At 37.1% G+C, this 20,562-nt stretch overlaps 1 protein-coding gene across 7 annotated transcripts in view; it reads left to right on the plus strand.

Moving 5' to 3' along the window:
• The window catches only part of Il1rap (interleukin 1 receptor accessory protein), a 134,234-nt gene that overhangs the window by 44,397 nt on the left and 69,275 nt on the right, over positions 1-20,562 (plus strand). For all 7 annotated transcript variants that reach the window (XR_002788345.2, XR_010051668.1, XM_023560290.2 and 4 more), the window contains one exon: positions 371-435. Coding sequence is in view for 5 of the 7 variants with exons in the window: in XM_023560290.2 (XP_023416058.2) it covers positions 371-435 (65 nt within the window). In the remaining 2 variants the exon portion in view is untranslated. The remainder of the gene's footprint in view (positions 1-370; positions 436-20,562) is intronic.

Raw genomic sequence — 20,562 nt, forward strand, 5'->3', positions numbered from 1 at the left:
AGATTTAACTGCTAGAAATGTGACTTTTGGTCTGAAAACTCAGATGAGTATTTTTTATGTCAGTGGTTATAGTTTAGTAATTAAGGAAGAGTTTTGGAGCCTTATAGCTGATGTTTAATTGTGGCTCTACCACTGAGTTATGTTATTTCAGCTTGTCTGAGTTACCTTCTCTGTTTATAATTTGAAGACTGAAAACTAAATCACAGCGGAAAATATATCTTATTGGTTGGTTTTGACAACTAACCTTATTGATAGTGTAAAAATATTGGAGTGGTTCTTGGTTGTAGTCAACACGCAAACACCAGGTCTTATTGTCTAGGTGCTTGAAGGTAACAAGTACTCTCCCTTACTCTCCTATTTATGTTGACAGGATGGGAATTCTGTGGTGTGTCCTGAGCCTCTGCTTCTTTGGGATCTTGCAAAGTGAAGCCTCGGGTAAGTGAACAACTTTCAATAATCATTTACAATTTGAGGTCTATATAAATTATAAGCTGTTTCTGAGAATGCATTTCAAATAATATAATGCTGTTTATTTCCATTGGCATTTGTGATAACATAGAATCATGGAGTTTGTGTGATGGGAGGAACCGCTGATATTTCTCAGCACTGGACACAGTGTACTTGATTTGTTGTAACTACAGGAGAATTTCATCACTTTTCACACCCAAGTTAGAGTACTACTTCTTTTCTTTACTCTAGGTTCTGTGAGAAAATAAATGACAATGAGAGTAGCACAATCTGTTTTCCCAACATGGATTAATTTCTTCTTTCCTTCCTTCGTTCTTCTCCCCTGTTTCCCACCCTTCCTCTTTTCGAACAACCAAACTCGGCCATTATGAACCCAGATCATAAGAAATCAGAGTTGATTGTCCACTACTGAGGTCTTTTGCTTCTTTCTACAATTTTTGCCTTAGGACCTTTAATCAATGAATATCTATTTTCTGCCTGATGTATATTTCAATGGATCAAATTGTTAGAAAGATTTTAATACATAAAACTGAAGACTTTTCTATAAATTTCTTTCATTCAGTCATTCTACGATTGAAACACAAAATCCTTCATACAAAGCTCTTTTAATTTTAGTACAGGAGACATAGGGACCCTCATTTTAAAAAGATCCCATGTATAATTCTCCTAAATATAATGACCTCTACTTGAAATATTACTAATTTCTATTCTGTGTGTAAGGGCTTCAGAGGTGTTACATCAGTGATTATATAACTATGACACCAGTTTCTGCAGTATGTTCCTCACATGGCATGGATTCGAGCCCTCCTACCATTTTGATCATCTTTGCTGGGTGCATTTCAGTTTTTCTGTCACTTAAAGCATTGTATTAGAAACCAAAAATAACTGTAACAGAGCGGTATAACTGGGACAGAGTACAGCTCAAAGCTGAAAGTGGAGATAACATCTAAACTTGTGGGCTTTTGAGACTTCACAGAGCAAAGTATGCATTGTAACCAGGGCTGATAGGCGCAGGTACCTTAAAATACCAGCATCTGTCCTGCTTGCCTGGGTGTCACATTTGATTGGTGAGTGATTTGACATCCGGATTTTTAAATACATTGAGTATAGGTCCTTATAATCATTTGTTCTTATTTCATTTGATTCAGTTTGATGTTTGAATGTTATCTGCTCACAGAGGCCTTTTGTGACTGTTAGCTAAAATAGTCATGTCGACCACTCTGTAGTCCTCTGTCTTGCTTTAATCTTCTTGTTTTCTGACTTTCTTTTCTCCTCTTTAGTTCCTCTTCCCTTTCGTTTTCTTCCTCAACCCCTGTCCTTCCCTTCCTAACCTCTCTTCCTTTCTTAACCTCCCTCTTCTCTTCCTCCCTGTCTCTGATCCTTCCTTCCTTCTTTCAGCCCTTCTTTCCTTGTTCTTTCTGTCTGTTTATCTCTTCATTCCCTCCCTCTGATTTTAAGCTACCCAAGGACATAGACTTGTCTGTTTTTGTTTGTTCTCCAAACATGCAGAACAGTAATCAGGACACGGAAATAGAGTAGATACTCAATGTTCAATGGTTGAATAAATATTTCTTCATATTTCCTTTTTCCCTCTCAAAGACTAGCCAGTTTTATGGAGGATGTGTTTACATCCACATTAATAATTCATCACTGTGTTTGTATCTACTACCTCACTGTGAGCGAAAGGGGAAGGTGACTGTTTCTTTTGGTGAGCTATCAGGAATCCCCAGAAGTCGGTCCTGGCAAAGCTGCTTGTCTAAATGATCTCAGCTATAATCCATTCAAGGAACACCCCCGCCTCCCTTTGCCCATTTCTCCAAATGCTGTTGGTAAGTGAGCTTTCTACCCAGGAACTGTGACTCACACTTCTGCCAGGGGAAGCCGCCCTCTTGAATAAGATAAGTTCTCATACCAGCCCCATTGAGTCACCATGGGAGCAGGAAACATGTTGTAATGCCCTAGGCCCATCTGGAGCATACTCATTTGCTTTCCTTATGAAGAGGTATATTGTGTTCATGTCAGTGCTGTACTTCCTAGCAGGAGGGAGGGGAACAAAAAGAAAGCGTTGTGGTCAAAAATAAAAGGGGCAAATGGCCCTTGGGAAAAAGCAGATCATTGCTCATCTTGAGGGATAACCAACCTCTGTGTGCACGGAGGTATCGCCTTCTGCGAGGATGGAGATGCTGAGCAGAGTTGATGCTGCGTGAGACTCTCTGTGCTTTACGTTCCCATTTTAATGGAAGCGCAGATTTGATGTGAGGAACAAAGAAGGAAAATATCCCAGAGCTCTAAAGTGCCCTCCATGCACGTGACACCAGTGAGAGACTTTGTTGTTTTGGGCCGTCCATGCGTCCCCTCTCTAAAGAGTAGCTCCTGATTTAAAATAAAAACAACTTGGAACAATTTAAGAGTTTAGCGTCATGTAATGAAGTTGAAGTGGCTTTCAAGGTACAAAATTCTGATTTCAGACCGTGGTCTTCTGGTAGCAGAACTGCAATTTGCTTATCCAGTTAGAATTGGTCAAGCGACATTTTTATCTCTGGTGCTGATAAACACAAATAAAACACAGCATTGTTTTCTTTTAAGGAATTAAAGCTTGATAACTATAATAGGGATAACATAATTATAATGTGGTGGTGATAATAGTAATAATAAAGTTTCCTTTACTTAAAAAAAGGAGTTCGTATTTTTCATTTGGATTGTCACTTCATTCTTATATGAGCGTGCTGGGAAGACAGTGCTGTCGTAGCTTCCATGTTTGAAAAGCGGACCAAAGAGGTACATAAGTTAAAAAGCAAAACAGAATCTAGATCATATGAAATAGGGAGGCAGGTGTTTTGTAAAATGGAAAGAGGTCAAGAGATGCCGAGAATCAGAAGGGAGTTGGAAGGGAAAGAGATGAACAAAAGAATTACAATATGTTATGCACAGGTATCCTTCTGCCAGATGAAATTATTATGTACTGCAAACATGTACTAATTAAATTAATTAATTTAAAATATTTAGTAGTTCAAAATGTTTAGTTGAATTACTCGAAGACAAACTACTACATAGATACTTGACTTCAACTAGATTCTCAGTTCCCAAGGCTCATGTTAATTTTATGAAATGTTTTCCCCATGAGCTCTTCTAGAATGTAAATGATTGAGAGAGATTATGATTGAGGAGTCATTGGTACCTTTTTTAAAGGAGTCACAGCTAATCATGTTGCTCATTGCCAAAGAACTACTCAGTAACAGGTTTCCGAGGTCTACCTGAGTATATTTTTGCAACCAGTTCCCTGCTTTCGAGATAGTTTCTTCAAGAGAAAATAGCATTGCTCTCCTAGTTTGAATCTTCAAATTCTCCTTTTTGCTTTTGTAATGTTCAGTATTTCTGTTAAGGCCAAGAAGTTTCCATCTGCAGGATTTCAAGAGGAAAACTTGAACACCTGACACATACCACTTTTGATGTGCTTCCCACTGGCTGCACTTTGGAAAGTTAAACTCTTGAAGCTGCCCACAGAGTAGAAATTAATATTTGGAAGTTACAAATCCACATTGGCAAGATAGTAGAAGTGTTACTACAGCTGAGTGATGAATTTGAAAGCTAAAGAACCAGTTACATAAGTGCATCATGCAAGTTAGTGCATGATGTTAATTCTGACCTGCTTATCAGAGCTTCATTTTGGCTGCCTATACTCTAAAAATGCCTCTTTCCTTTACAACATGCTGGTTTCTGAGGATTTGGTTCAGCTGATAGATGTAAAATTTTCCTTTTCCATTATGTCTTATTTTATGAAGCTTAAACAGGGTGGAAATAACCTGTTGATTTGTTGGGCATGTGTTCCATAATGCAAAATGCATAAGTTACAAACGACATCATTTACTAGAAGTTGAGAGACATTGGCTTAAACTTTCATTCAGTGAGCTTTTTAATGACTTTCAAGAAGTCATTTTATCACTTGGTCACTGTGTTCTGCCAGTAAACCAAATCAAACAACCACCTAACTTACAACAGCAGGAATCCACCATCAAGCTGACCTCTTTTTTTTTTTATCCTTTAATTTTTATTAAGGAATAGTGCATGTCTTGGATCTAAACAGGGTACATTTTTTCCCCTAGTATTTTAATTACATTGTTCATGATGAAAATATTTTCAACAGTTTCTCTTCATTTTAAAACTCATGTGTTTCACTGTTTTATGTTGTGGAATCTGCAGTGAAAAAGAGAAATTTCTTTTAAGGATCATATTGTAAAATTTGAGAAAAAACCAGAGAAAAACAAATATTTAATTGAATGCCATAAGAACGCACAGAATTTATTCAGCCTTTCCAAAGTTGTTGGGAGAAGACTTTTCAATTGCAGAAAAATGTTCTTTCCTAGGAGGAAATATGTTTCTTATATGTAATGCAGAACATCTAGAAAAATAATGTGAAGGCATTTTAAACCAAGCTGATAGGAATTCCTTCAAGAATAGAACATTTTATGCTTAATGCATTTAAATATAATTGGCTAGCGTAACTTGTTTTTTTTTTTTTTTTTTTTAATCTGTTTTATTTTTGCAAGGACATATGATATTTTTAATGCTATGTGATGGTTCTTTCAGCTTCTGGTACGAGTTCAATTTGTTGCCAGCCTCAATGGCCTCTTTTTATTTGAATGTGCCTTTTGAAAAACTCCACGCTCAGATGTACTTGTGACATTCAGTCCTGTCTCTGTTGCCCGTGGCTGATCACATTGAACTTTCTTCTTCGTTTCTATGCAATTTTGTCCAAAACATTGGCAAATGAAGAATACGGTTTCATTTTATTCTTAGACCTAAAGGTCTCTAGAGTCCCAGAATTTCACCCAGTTGACCTCTAACTGCACTTCTCAGGAGTGGGTCTGTTCCATCCTTTTGTTAAGCTGCATTTTGAAGATACACAGATGAGTACTTACGAGTCGCTTCACATTTTCCAAGGGTGATTGTGTAGCCTGTTTAAAAAGCGATTTGAGTATCTTAGCTTATTATTAGCTCGATGCTGACTTTGCAAATAAACAGAATCTTGTATGACAGAGCCAGTTCTGTGCAGAAAAATGACCCAGTTCTTCCTTCACCTGGCCGTATGAATTAAGTGAAACTAGACTCTTTGGAGGCAACCCATGGGATGCATATGGTTGTGGGTGGCAACCTACTTATTCCTTTCCCTCCAACCTTCCAGAATATTCGTCTCTGTCCTGTTGAGATAAATTTTGTAGTCCAAGAGCTCAACCTTAGCAGTAACTCGCTGCCAGGCCAGTTCCTCCTCATTTTTATTTCGCTGTTACAAAATTTTCTTTCCTGCTTAACTAATTAACTTCTTTGGGAAATAAAATGCCTTTCCACCCAGGGTAATGACATGATAATTGCAGTTGTAACTCACTGAATGCTCACATTTAATCTTGCATTTACTTTTGAGACACAAAGAGGAAAGTGTAACGTTTTACAAAGAATTCAGTAACTTCAGGTACCTGCCTGCCTTCTCGACCTGTAAAAGCTGGTGTACAAACTTGCCTTGGTTTGTGTTCACCGGTTTTAGAGGAAGTACAAGAATTGAAAATACTTGATGGTTAAGAAAATAAGAAAGAGATAAAATAATCACACCCTAATCAAGGTTTGACTGCGTTCTGTTATTTTCATTAATTTTATGTCTTCTACCATAGAAATCAAAATTTGGATATAGAAATGCATTGTTGGATATAGAAATACATTATTATGGTGGTTGTTGGGCTTCGAATAATATTTTAAAGCTCTTACCCTCAGCCGTATTGTTTTTCCTACCCAAGATATTTTGATATTTTTGAAATGTTAGTTAAGGTAGATAAGGGTATGCCTTTTGATATGGATACCAAGGCCCTGATTTTTGAATTTTTCTCTTGGCTTATGCAGCAGGGTATTGTGGTCCACCATTCCAGCAAGGCAGAGTACATGAGCGTATTTGTGTTGTGGTTTCTCAGTGGAAATTTAGAGCCTATTGCGTAAGAGTAGACACTTAAACAGACAAAAAACTAAAGCTGATGTATATCTGTGAGTCATTAATGATTTTTTTCATATAAGTATTTCTCATTGTCTATTTAGTGTAGTGAATTTTAATTCCTAATTGAAAAACAAATATAGCTACATTTAAAATATAAAAATATTTTATGTTTTAAAGCAACAATAGATATGTAAATTATTGTTCCTAAGGGGACTGAGGCTATTATTGATCATCATTTACTGAGGTTTTGCTTGTCCTGTTGTACTTAGAGGAGAAGGTTTTAATTGCTCACCATAGGCTATTTGATGTTTAAATGTAATAAACCTAGGAGCTTTAAGTTGATGTTCCTGACTTAACTTGAAAGATCTATACTTCCATGGATTCTCTGGGAATTTAGACTGCCGCAAAAGCTGATTAATGAACTGATCTTTTGGCATTCAGAGAGAAAACATTAATTTTATATTTTCTAATTTTCTTTTGATTTATCTTGTCTCCGTGGGAAAATTGTATTTCTCTTATGCAAGATGTTTTGACGTCCTTGGCTTGATTTTAAGTGCCTGTTCAGCATTTTCTACTGTCCACTCAAAGTAAAGGAAAATGAAGGGAAGAAGGCAGGGAGGGGAGAAAAGAAGAGGAAGGAGAAACACAAAGAGAAAATTGGTGCAAAGCAGAGAGAAATGAGAACACAAGCAAAAACTAAAATAGAGATACACGTATAGCCTTCCTAGAGGAATTCATTGGATTTGACATGAACCCAACTCTATACTTTCACAGATTCAAAAAAAAATTTCTTTTGTTAAAGCATCCCTAAATATTTTTTTCCTCAGTTTTGCATTTGTTTCTTTTCTTTTTCTCTTTTTTATTGGGGGGTTGGGTGGGTACTAGGGATCGAATTCATGACCTCACACTTACCAGCTAAATCGCCAGCCCCTTGTTTCTTTTTTGAATAATTATTTGTCCTTGTTTTCTTCATTCTTCGTATATGCCTTCATATTATATTCAAGTGATGAGAGAAAATAGGAAATTTTCTTATGACACAAATTTCCTTACATTTAGTATAACTGCAGTTGTGCTTATATTTTGAAGGAAGGGATGGTGGTGGTTTAACTTGTCATGGCCTTCACAATAAGGAAGGAAAGGGAAGGGTGAGAGGGTGTGGCAGTCTGGATTCCCTTCAATTCTAAGGCAGGAATAACCTGCTGCTGTTTGCAGTCTAAGCTCTGGAATGCCTGTGCAAGTAGCCGCATATTGCTTGAGATTCACTATAAACCCAGGATATATCCAGGTCTAGACAGAGGATGTAGCTTTATTAGCAGAATAATTGAAGTCATGGAAACTGTGAACAAAGTAATTAGTAAATGGAGGTGTTGGGGGAATCCCTCCCTCCTACTGTGTGCAGCTATGAGATTCCAAGAAAAAAGTGACTGCACTGTCCCCATTGTTCCTGGTGACTTTATTAAAGCAAGTGTTCATTATTTTGCCTTTATTACCCTAAATATCCTGTTACTAAAAAGGTTCTTCCTGTCATCTGCAGTACAGTGATAATTGATGACTTCAGTAGTAGCCGTGAAGCATTATACAATATTGATTTTTTAATCACTAAAGGAAGATCATGTTATGCTAAACATGACTTTAAATCCTCTTTGTTTTAATTCTCAGTAAATGAATAATAACTATAGGATGTGTGTGTTTGTGTGTGTGTGTGTGTGTGTGTGTGTGTGTGTGTAATAGAGTAAAAGGAAGTATGCAAGGCAAACATTACTTGAATCAAAGTGCACATTTATGTAATATATGAATTATTGTATTTTCCCTCAGGATAAAGTGATATTTTCTTTTCTCTTTTCTAGTGAGGAACTACAGAACCAAAAGTGATTAACTCACTTGAACTCATTATGGCTAGTAGATTGCGAAACCTATATTGCTATTTGATTTTAACATGCATGACATTTTAAATACGCCTTGCTGACAATGAACTCTTTGTAACTAAAACCTTATTTTCAAAATATGCTAAACAAAGCTGCATGTCAATAATTAAAGGGATAGAAAATACACATTTGCAAAAGAATACTCAACAAAGCAGAAAACAAAAACATAAGATGTACTTTTTATGATGCAAATAGTATTTTGATTTGTTGCTTTTTGAAACATATACAATATTTTTAATTATACTCATCATACAAGTTATAGACATCTTTCCAAGTGTAGAAACATTGTCCTAGAGGAATAAGTTCTAAACAAAATAAGTTTGCAGATGGATGAAGGAAGGGTGGCTCGGTGCAGAGGCAGTGGTCTCTGCAGTGGAAGGCTGCTAGCTTCTGTTCTCTGCTGGGTCACTGCCATGATTCATTTAGCTTCCTAGCTTCTTGTTTTTACCCAGCTACCTCAGGCTCTGCCCTCCCTCTGAGATGGTAAGGGACTTAATAAATAATGTTTACATGTAGCTCAGAGGTTTTTGTTTGGTATCCAGCAGTGTGTAGCACTAGAAAATTCTTTGTAAAGCCTAAAAGTGCCTCTGCATATATATGTGTGTGTGTGTGTGTGTGTGTGTGTGTGTGTGTGTGTGTGTGTCTTGTATGCACACGCTAGACTTTGGCAATGATTGAAAGTGAATTTTGAAATTTGATTGCGATTTTATTCCAAGTTCCATTTTATGTTTGGGAGAGTTGGAATATTCTATCCTTCTTGGAAATTGTTGCTTTTTCGTATGTGTGGCAGCAAAACAGAATAATTTTCCTGTGGACTTGGTGAGTACCCAGAAGGCTGGGCAGGAGGGATTATCCCCAGTCCATGCATAGGGAAGCTACTGCACAGTCTCCAGAATTGAAACCCAAGCATGTTAATGCACAAATCCTCTTCAGTTCCTAGAAAATCAGTTCCTCAATAGGCTGGTTATCCATTTTAAAGCATGCGGTACCTTTATCACAAAAGAAGAAATGTGTCTCTCTTATTTTGAGGCTTCATCCTGTATTAGAAACAAGCCAAAGCTTTATATAAGTGCCACATCTTGGGAGGCTGGCACTTCAAGATAAGAGGTGAAACCCAGTGCAACAGATGTTTCTTGAGCCTCTGTTATGTGCACTCTTTGTATAATGAGGAATATAATGACGTAAAAGGTATTTTGTATTCGTTCATTCAAGTAATCATAGTATGTGGGAATGTGCTAGACACTGCAGGCTTATATTGGTACATAATTAAAGAGCAAAATAAAAGATAATTGGAAACATGGAAATAGATCTTTTGCAAACGGGTAGGGAAACTAGAGAGTATGAGGAGCAAAGGAGAGAAATGAAAAAAGGATGAAAAAAAGAATTAAGATGTATTATGTACATGATGAGAAATATAATCTGCATGAGAAATATAATCATTACGTTCTTCAAACCTGTACCAATAAAAATAAAATAGTAAAAAATCAAAAAAATATACAGAAAAAAGAAAGAAATTTCTGTCATCATGGTGCTTATGATCTTGGACACAGACTCGGAGTGAAGAAATGTAAATAACTAGATGACTATATCAAATTCTATGATGGTTTTGTATAGAGGATTGAATGGATGGAAAGTAGGGAATCAGTACTTCCCTGTTTGGTTGTAAGGAAAGATCTGTGTAAGAAAATACCATTCTACTGATAATTGAAGGATGAGAAACAGTGGCTTGTATGCAATGCAGAGGGAAAAGCAATAATCCCTATGGATTATTTTTTTAAGAACTAAGGAACAAAACTACTGGGAAAGGGAAAAAGGTAGGGAGGGTCCAGTGCATATGAGGGGTGCTTTTGCACTTTCCTCCATTGCAGTAAAAAGTCACCGAAAGGATTTGAGCAGTGTCCTAACATAATCCAGCTAAACTATTAAATGTCCACCCTGATTACTATGTAGGAAATAGAGACGAGATGACTTTATTTCCTCCCAATATAGTGAACAAGGTTACATAGGCTGTCTTTTGCCCTGAAGTATGTAGAAATGTTACATTTAAAAATGAATATCTTTAAAAGTGAGTTACTAAGTTGGTGAGAAATCCTCACAGGCCAAAACTGAAGTGAAAACAGAAATCTAGAAAAGAAAGGAAACCAGCTCTGTAGGTGATGCCTACCCAGGATGATACCCATAGTTGCTAAAGGTGTATTTATGCACTAAATTATTTGGATATTGTTTAATAAAATTAAATTCTTACCTTCCAGTGTACCCCAAACAAATCTCAGTTGAACAAACTACAAGAATGTAAAAAACATAAAAATTTTAAAAATCTAAAGTGATAGCCCTAAATACATGTAAACATTTGTATATATTTGGGAAGGCCTTTCTAAATATATGGTTAAAGGTAAAAGCCATGAAGGAAAATTTGATATAGTTGATTACATAAAGATTAGAAAAATTATAAAACATCCAAAGAGTTAGAAGACAAATGATGAATTGGGAAACTTGTGCTGAAGAAGAGTCCTTCCAGTGTAAGGCATATGATGGGGAAAACGAGCATAGATGTGAAACTGGCAGTTCAGAAAGTTCCAGAACTAAAAACAAGCTTATTATACCAAAATTAACTCAGCAGTGTGAGTAAGAAAAGGAAAACAACAGAGTCCGGGTTTCCTTCACTGGCTTGGTAAAGATTAAGGAGAGTCATCCTACCTGGAATTGGAGAGAATGTGGTGATCTCAGCCAGGCATAGTGTTCGCATGCATGGTGGGCGGAGTGGTGAGAGTGTACTTGTGGTAAACTTGGTTATTCACTGCAAAGTATCACTAAAATGCCTCCCTGTAACCTCACAGTGAATTTTCCTCACCTGCATTCTAAGAAAACCATCAGAGAAAAGCAGCAAAGTGTATTCATAGCTGTGTATTTCATATGACAGTTAAAATAGGTAATGTTGGAAACAGCATAAACATTTCACTGTTGAAGTACGCTTAAATACATCCCTGTAGAAATGGAATGAGATACTGTGGCCCTATCAAAATATAACATGCATTTATAATTATTGGTGCAGCATGGAGCTTAGGATAGATGTTTCTGTGTAAAAGCAGATACCATAAAATAGAACTAAAATGGAAACCTTTAAAAGTGCGTGGCTTTTCAGTTGCTTTTAGAGCTGAAGAGTACAACTTGTAGATCCAGTTCAATTTTCAGGAAGTTTTGAGCCAGTTGTCAAGTATGTAGTTACTGGAAATTAACTTGGGTGAGAATATTTAGACCATGGAACTTGGTCTGTGGATGTTACGAATGAGTTCCTTCTCATTTGCCTGGTAGTTTGCCAGCACACTACTGTGGGCATAAAAGTGTAAGCATACGTGTGCATATTATGGAGCAAACCTTTGGTAGGATATACATGCAAATCTTAACAGCACTTGTCTGAAAATGGAATCATGTTCAGCGTTATTTCCCATTTAAAAATAACAGCTTGCTATCTAAATATCTATAATCCTATTATATTTATCATTAGAAATACAGAGTAACTTAATTTTTGGCAGTAAGGAAAAATAAATACCTGAACTCTTAGAAAACTGAGATGGTAAGCAAGGAACAATTTTTACAAGTGCTGTTGTCTAAATATTGTCATTTTCATTGTATCTATGAATTGGTATGTTAACAGCTTCTTTATTTGAGAAAAACATTTAATATTCATTAAACAGCCTCAGTATAGCACAAAGTTAGGTGTTTGGGGGAGGGAAAAGTGATGTTGTTATTAATTTCCCTGTATTATAACCATGGCTGATATCTGCTAGATAGATAATGTCAAGAAAATACGGATTAGCTACACAAATACTTGGAAGTTGCAGTCAATGTGTTCCTACTTTCCCTCATCAACATTTGCTAATTCGGGAATCAGTCCCCATAGTACCTATATTATTACCTAATTTATATGCTTTTTTGAAAAATTTCCATTGATTATAAGCAGCTCTCCTTTTTATATTTTGTTTTATGCTTTGCACACACAAAATCAGTACCACAGAGTATGCTTAGCCAGCTGTCAACATTTTAAGTTCTGTGGGCTTGCTTATGCATGTGTTAAACTAATGAATACTTTTGCCTTCAGCTGTCAGAGCTCCTACATTTCTCTGTGCAAGAAACATATGTAGTACTGGGTTTACACTATGTGCCAGAGACAATTTACATTTTTTTATTTTCTCTGTTCATCAAATAGTGATAAATGCTATTACGCAGTTTAAAATGCTTATATTTGCAGTTTAAAAATGCTTATATTGCTGAATGCTCAGAATAACGTCATAAAGTGTAACCTTTTTCCAGGTTCATGATGCAAAAGTATAGGTGTAAAGAGGTTAGATGACTTAGCCAATCATACAGCTACTCCAAAAAAGAACCAGACCCAAGCACCTATCTTCCTCTCTTCTTTTTCTGACAGACTCATGGGATTTCCTACCCTTTCACTACTAAGGACACTTTTTACTTTATATTTTTCTAAACACTCAATGTGTTGCAAACAATAAAAGCAGACATCTTATAGCCATCAATACAGTCTAATTTCAAAGCATTTCTTTACCCAAAAAAGAAATTGTATATCTATTAGCTAGTTCCCTCTGTTCTTAGCCATCATTGACCACTGTTTTGCTATTTCTGTGTATTTGATTATTCCAGACACAGACATGTCATACAAATGTAGTAATTTTACCTATGGCTTTTTGTGACTTTTTACTTAGCGTGCAACATTTCCACTTGCTAAACTTTTGAGGAAGTTTCCTAGTGTTTACCAGAATGGATGCAGACAGTGGGGTATAAACATTGAAAGTATTACTTAGCTTTACTAAACAACATCTGCCACTTGTAACAATACTGAAGAACTCAGAAGACATGATGCTAAGTGAAAGAGGCCAATCATAAGATAGCTACCACATGCCAACACTTACATGAGGAATAAAATTTGTAAACCTCATAGAAGCAGAGTAGATTGGTGGCTGTCAGAGAACAGAGAGGAAGAAATAGGGATAAGACAAAAGGTGTGGAGTTTAATTATATGAAATGATTTCAGAGTTACTTGTACAGTTGTGTTGTTAGCAAAACTGTATTGTGTACTTAAAAAATTTGCTAAGAGGATAATTGTTCTGTAAACTGTTCCACCTGCACAATAATAGTAAAATAATAGCAATAAGATAATGACAGGAAAATATCAGAGATAGGCTTCCTGCAGAGATTGTGGTGGCTTCCTGGATATACGCTATTCATCTCCTATGTTATGTACACTACACATGTACATCCATTATTGAATACAGTGGAAAGAAAGTAGGAAAAAGAGATGATGGTGAACTCAGATCTTTGCAGACGAGGCAAAGAAGTATCTAAGCTTTTCCTTTTTTGCTACTATAACAGAATTAAATTTCAGTGCAAGGAGAGGGTCAGAAAATATCCTGGGTCACAAAATGGTCTGAGTATTTCACCATTGTCAATATGTAATGCAGAAAAAAAATAATGCACTCAATTTATATCCTTGTTTCATACGATTCTTAGCATCCTTAACTGTAAAGTGAGCTGGATCGTATTGTTTCTGCCTGTATCAGAGTTGTTATGGGGGTCCAGTGAGGTAACATACTGAAGAAAGTTTCTATAACTAAGAAAAGGAAGCAGAAACCCCCTGGGATGGGTTTAGAAACAATATCACCTGTTATCCGATAAGTACCACTGGTCCTCTGTGTCATAGATTAGGATTGATTAGGTCCTCTGTGTCATAGATTAGAATTAGGTTTTTACATTTGAGGTAGCTGATTGTCCACATGAACACCTACCTTTTTTTAAACTATGGTTAAATTTGGGCCACAAACCTTTAAGGTTTATTTGCTGACCAATTTTATAAGGACTCAAAGGCAGACAGTAGTATTTGTCTTCAAAACTAGTTGTTGAAAACCTAATTCTTGTTCCAGAATTCTTACCACTCATTCTGGTATCAATGACTCTAAATCTGCTCTGTCTGCTAGTATTTTTCATTTGGGTTTTTAAATATAATTGCAAAAGAAAGTGGAAAAAGAAAATGTATTCATTTATTCAATAGTGATGTCTTGAAGCCTGCACCAAGCGTGGGATACAATGGTGAGGAAAACAGATTTTATTCCTTTCTGTATTTCTTATAATCTCCTGGGGTTTTTTGTTTGTTTGTTTTTGCTTTTTGTCTCGATCTTTCTTTGTCTCTGTTATTCATCATGATTCACGAATGGCACCATTACCCTGTATTATTTAAAAGTGAAGAACAAACTGGAGGTCAGGTTTAGTCTCTAAAAGTATGTGAGAATATAATGCAAGGAATTTAGAAGTCCTTTATACCACAGTTCAGCTCTGGCTCATTTGCTAAGTGACCTTGTGTGGGCTACTTAACCTGTCTGAATTTGTTTTTCCTCCTCTGTACAACTGTTCAGTTACTTTTGACTCTCAACATGCTAGGAATTCATAATTGAAATAAATGTGCCGTGAAGAGTCTCTGAACTGAGTCACCTTATTTTTCTTGGCTCATTTCTTACCATTTTAGCTCTCTCGTGTGTGGTTCTGTCCACTTCTGTCCCCCTAGTCTGAGCCACAGTGTCTTACTCTTGGACTTTCCTGTTCCTCCATGGACTGTAGTCCATGCTTCACACGACAGCCAGTCCTGTGTCCTTACACTGGTAAGTCACACTGCCATGTCTTCCAATGAAAATCCTTCAAATATTTTCTGGTATCCTAAGATTTAACTCTCAGGTCCTTATGGCAGCCTGTGCGGTCCTATTGTTCATGTGCCATCTGTTGTATTTCATTGTCTTTCTTGCTTTTCATCATGGTGCTTCCTAGGATTCTTCCTAGCATTCTTTAGTCTCTTCTTTACATTTGTTTTTCCCTCAGAACACTGCCCTGTCCCTTTCCTTGCTAGCACCCAGCTCTAAAGCCTCAAGAAAGAACTTCTCTCCCCAAGACCAGCTCAGGATACGTAACAATCCACCTTACCTAGCTCTTTCTAGTATACCATAATTTTTTTTTACCCCTACCAATAATAACTATGTCTTTTATTTATTTTATTTATTCTGAACCTGGGATGGAACTTACAACCTCACAGTTGCCAGGCAGTACCACTGAGCTATGTCCCTCACCCAACAACTATGTTGTTAATTGTGTACATATTTATTTATTAATTAGTTAATTAGTTCCTTAAAGTGTATCATCTTCTCTAGAAGGATACAGACAGTTTTATTCACCTCTGTACCTTTGGTGATGAAAAGAAGGCCAGCGCTTGGGCAAAACTTAGCAAATGAAGGTGCGGATGTAATAAGTGACAGAAATTTCCTTTTTTATATCAGCTATGTGAAAGCTGGAAGGTGAATAGTGTCACAAGAGAGGACCAGAGAAACTGTTGTAGTGGTCTCGGAGTGAAAGAAATTCCTTCAAACTGAGAGCAGGTAGCTATCTCTGTCTAAGGCCAGGATGTCCAACTGAAAGCTTAAATGATTACTGTGATTTAAATACTTGAAAAGCCATTGAAAAAGAGATCCATGACCAAATAATTGCTTTTTTCCCCAAGGTTACAAGCAAAGCCAAGCCCCTAAGCAAGAGGCAAGAATTTTTAATTTTTTATTTAATTGAATTGAATTAAATAATTAATTAAATACCTTTTTAATTTAATTTTTTATTTTTATTCATCCTTATTTACATCTTTTTCATATTTTTGTATACAAAGTGTACGAATCTGAAGAAATATATATAGTCATATAAAAATGACTACAATTAATGTACAGAAAAGTTCCATTTGTCCACCAAAATTTCTTTCATGCTCCCACTGTGTAGTCAAAACCTCCTCAGCCCATTCCCTAGTGACCCCTGGTTTGCTTTCTGTTCCTGCATCTCTGCCTGTTCTAGAATCTCAGATAAATGGAATTATGCAGAACTGGTTTCTTTTACTTTACATCATGCATTTAAGATTCATTCATAATTGTTGTGTGCAGCAAAAATTAATTCCTTGTTGTTAAATAGTATTTAATCCTATGTTTGTTTTTTTTTTCATAATTTATTATCTCTCTCCATAGTATAAAAACATTTGACGTCTTCCTCTTCCTCCTCCTCTTCCTCCTCCTCCTCCTCCTCCTCTTCTTCTTCATCTTCTTCTTTTCCTTCTCCTCCTCCTCCTCTTCCTCCTCCTCCTCCTCCTTCTTCTTCCTCCTCCCCTTCTCCTCCTCCTCCTCCTCTTTCTCCTTCTCCTCCTCCTCCTTCTCCTTTTTGGCTATTACTATTAAGGTTCTTATAAACATCTATCTATGTACAACTTTCTCCGAACACAAGTTTTCATTTCTCTCGGGTAAATATCTAGGACTGATATTGTTAGGTTGTAGGGTAAGGCTATATTTAACTTAATTGAAGCTGAAAAGCTATTTGCCAAAGTCACTATATGCTGTTATGCATTCTCTTCTTTGGTAAAGGACAGTTCTACCTTCTGCATATCTCACCTAACACTGAGGATTTTCCACTTTTTAAATTTTATTTATTTTTATAGTTATGTAATATTGTTTTGCATTGTTTTAGTTTGTATTTATCTAATGATTAATGGAACAATCTTTTCATATACTTACTTGTATTTTCCTTGATGAAGCATCTATAGTAAGTTTTTTTTTTTTTCTTTTAAATTGTTTGCTTTATTTTTGAATTCTGAGATTCTTTACATATTCTGGATATAAATTCTTCATGAGATAGGTGATTCATAATTATTTTCTTCACATCCATAGCTTGTCTTTGTTAACCCCTAATTTTTCGATTTATTTTAAACACATTTTTTTGTATTTATTTTTTAAGTCCTACCCACACATTCATCATTAGATATACCACTGTTCTTTTTCTATTTAACATGTTTACAGACTTCAGGGCTTCTTACAGTCCCCCTCAGCTGTGGATTGGCACAAAAATAAAAAAAGGTAACTCTCTTACTAACAAGAAGCCTTTAGGTATTCAAAAGAGAATGTAGTTGTTCATGCATCTGAAATCTATAGGGTACAGTATTGCTCTGAGGAATATACAGATTGCGCCACTGCCAAGCACTGTCATTCATCAAGATTTCTCATTGTTCAGATACCTTGAAATCTGATTTCACAAGCAAGGAGCAATGACGGGTCTAGATAATTAGGTCTCACAAACTGCAGTATGGTGATTGCCCCATCTAAGGCCTTGTGTCATTGCTGATGGTGATGGACATTGGTGATGCAAAAGGAACTAGCACCAGTCTTCCTCTTCTTGATAAACTACAGCCCACTTCTTTTACAGCAATGGAGCAGATGGACCGTCTTAGAAGTCATTAGGCCCACCACATCCCTCAGCATCCCAGCTTGCTGTAATTGCCTCTTGATTTCACATGTGGTTTATGCAACTAAGCACAGAGATTATGAATAGGATAAAGGCATTACATTCTGCACAGGTGTGGCTATGGAAGGGGCCCACATAGTCCACACATTGGCCAGGCCACAAGCATCTTTCCCATCCCTGGTTTATCTCTACTAATGGTTATTGTTATGTACTACTTCATTCTTCAAGTTCCATCAGTGCCTTTCAGTTGCTACCAACATCAAATCAGTCTTACCCTAGGTGACACCAGCCTAACAGGTTTGTCATACTCTACTCAATTGTCCCACATTCTGTAATCCAATCTGGTGACTAATTAACTGCCTTGTCACAGCCCATAGCCTGGAATTCTTCCCTTGTATCTCTCGGTGCACATTTTATTCATTTTTCAATCTGAAATCAGATGTATCTTTCTTCTTTTTACCATTTGCTCCCTTTTACTTTGCATTGGGAGTGCTTGCCTGACTTTCTTTTTTTCTGGATAGTGGATCTTTGAGAGCAGAAACTATATTTTCCTTGTATCTTTACCCCCATTGTAAACTGTCAAAAGTAGGTTCTCACTAAGAGCTTACTGATTGAAGGACATGAAATAACCCACAGTTCACCTTGCTTTGTGAACCAGACAGAAGAGGTGTCTGAGTGGCTGATAGTTGTAACTGGAGGTGACAGGGTGATCTGATGTGTTCGAAGCAAAGGCAGACCTGTTTCCCTATTGGCTGTGATTATGCTCTCCTGTCTAGAATAGGAAGTGAGTGATTTGATTTTGGGTAATAAGAAACCACACTCTAATCGTCTACCTTAAATGCCTTCCATTGTTCTGTTTAAGGTGCTTTTCTACCAGCATGAAATGTTCTCCTTCCAGACAGTTGATGGAGGAGCTGAGTCATGCCTGAATATACAGGCATGCCTGAATATACAGACAGAAGCAGCTCATGCCGGAGGGAGCTGCCTCTGAGGACAGGCTGACATTTCTGACTGCTCTGCTTTTCAAAAGTAGGTGTTGTGAGGGAAAGTTGAGCATGAGGAGCGCTTTGGAGTCTTCATTGGAAGCAGGCCTCTCTCATGACACCCTCTCATCCAGACAGAAGTGATCAGCCCTACCATCTTCCACTTCCTGTGTAATTGTGTGGCTAACCCTTCACTTATCTAAAGCCCAGGTTCCTCATTTCTTAAAATGAGACAATAATAAAACTGCACGAAAGATTTGTTCTATAGAATAGAATTGATAGCAAAGGTAAAATCTGATATATGGGAACTATTTGGTATTTAAGAAGTGATAGTAGTGATTACAATAACATTGGCCATACCAGCTATCCAAATTTGGACAAGGAACAAAGCCTAAGTGTTTTATGCCATTATTCTCCGTGGAGATTACCATGTGGCATAACTCAGGAACTGTATTTAGTGATAAGAAAATATGAAGAGCTTTGTCTAAGATGAATTCAAAGAAGAATCAGTAGGTAGTTTGCTATAGGACAGAAGGGCAGAACGTGGCTTGAGAAGTTTGTTATCATAAAGAATCAAAGTGAGTCGTCTATTCAAGGGAAGAAGTGCTATATAAAATCTGCAAATCAGAAACCTAGGAGCTGAGAGTGACTCTTGTGGCAGAGAAGTCTGGTGGAGAGAGGACTGCTTCAGGAATCCCATGACTCTACTGCCCACCAGTGCAGTGAGCTCCTCACCATGCTCCTAGAGCCTCTTTGCAAACTCCCCAGTGGAGGAAGTGCCTTAGCCCCTTTGATCAAAGAATTTGGTGTGTCTGAAACTGCTTTCTAGACTATGGGTCACTGTGACTTTCGCTTACAGTTATGGATTTGTAGTCTTTGGTGGACTACCCAATACCTGACACCCACAGTTTAAGGGAGGAAAGACTTGGCTCACAATCTGCAGAGGTTTCAGTCTAGCTGACTGCGGGGCTGGATGTTATGGCACAGAGCACCTGTGAGGAGAAGCTGCTCATCACATGGCAGCAGGGAAGCAGCAGAGAGAGTCCAGAGAGTAGGTAGGGCGAACGATAAAGGGAGATAAACCCTTTCAGGCCACGCCAACAGTGACCCTCCTCTTGGGACCAGATCCCACCTCCTGACAAGTAAGCTGCGCTCCACCTGCCAGAAGCTATGCTATGAGCTCATGAGTCTCTTGAGGGACATCTAGATATGAATTGTCATACCAGGGAACCATCTCGACTGTCAGCTTTTCCATGAGTCAAGGAACCATAGCACTGGGAGACCTGAATTCCCCTAAGATAAGTGATCATAGTGTTGCCTTGGGATATATGCTTGGAGATACAGACACACACACACACACACACACACACACACACACACACACACCCTCTGTATGTGCCCACATAAAATTTATCATTGTACAGTGAAGCCCTTAAAACTCTTTTCCTAGGACGGAAGACCCTTTTCCTGGTTTAGCACTTATTTTTATAATTTGCATCTTTCTACTTTCTCATAATTAATTGTTTTTCTTCCATGCCTGACATAGCCAGTAGTGAACATAAATGGAGAAAGAGTGGATATACTATATGAAAAAGAAACTTGACAACAACAGCGTTATGATAGAAATTGAAAATCTGATCTTTTTGGAGTGTTTACATTATTTGATATAAAAAGTGCCATGGCCTGTATTGTTTCCTTTGTTTTAAGAGCTGTAGATTTCAGAGAAGTTAGTTTGTAGTTTCTGTGTCCTCTTCAGCAATCAATATGTAAGAAAGAAATATTTTCAACCTTAAGATTGTAGTGAGTCGAGAAGCTGAGGGTAAATAAATATAAGTTTTAAAAATTCAGCATTTGACTTGCCAGAAGAAAGCAGACTGATGTCAGTATA

The sequence above is a fragment of the Cavia porcellus genome, unplaced genomic scaffold (genome assembly GCF_034190915.1).
Source record: "Cavia porcellus strain 051 isolate PalLab524CR breed Dunkin Hartley unplaced genomic scaffold, mCavPor4.1 scaffold_14, whole genome shotgun sequence".
Classification (NCBI taxonomy): Eukaryota; Metazoa; Chordata; class Mammalia; order Rodentia; family Caviidae; genus Cavia; species Cavia porcellus.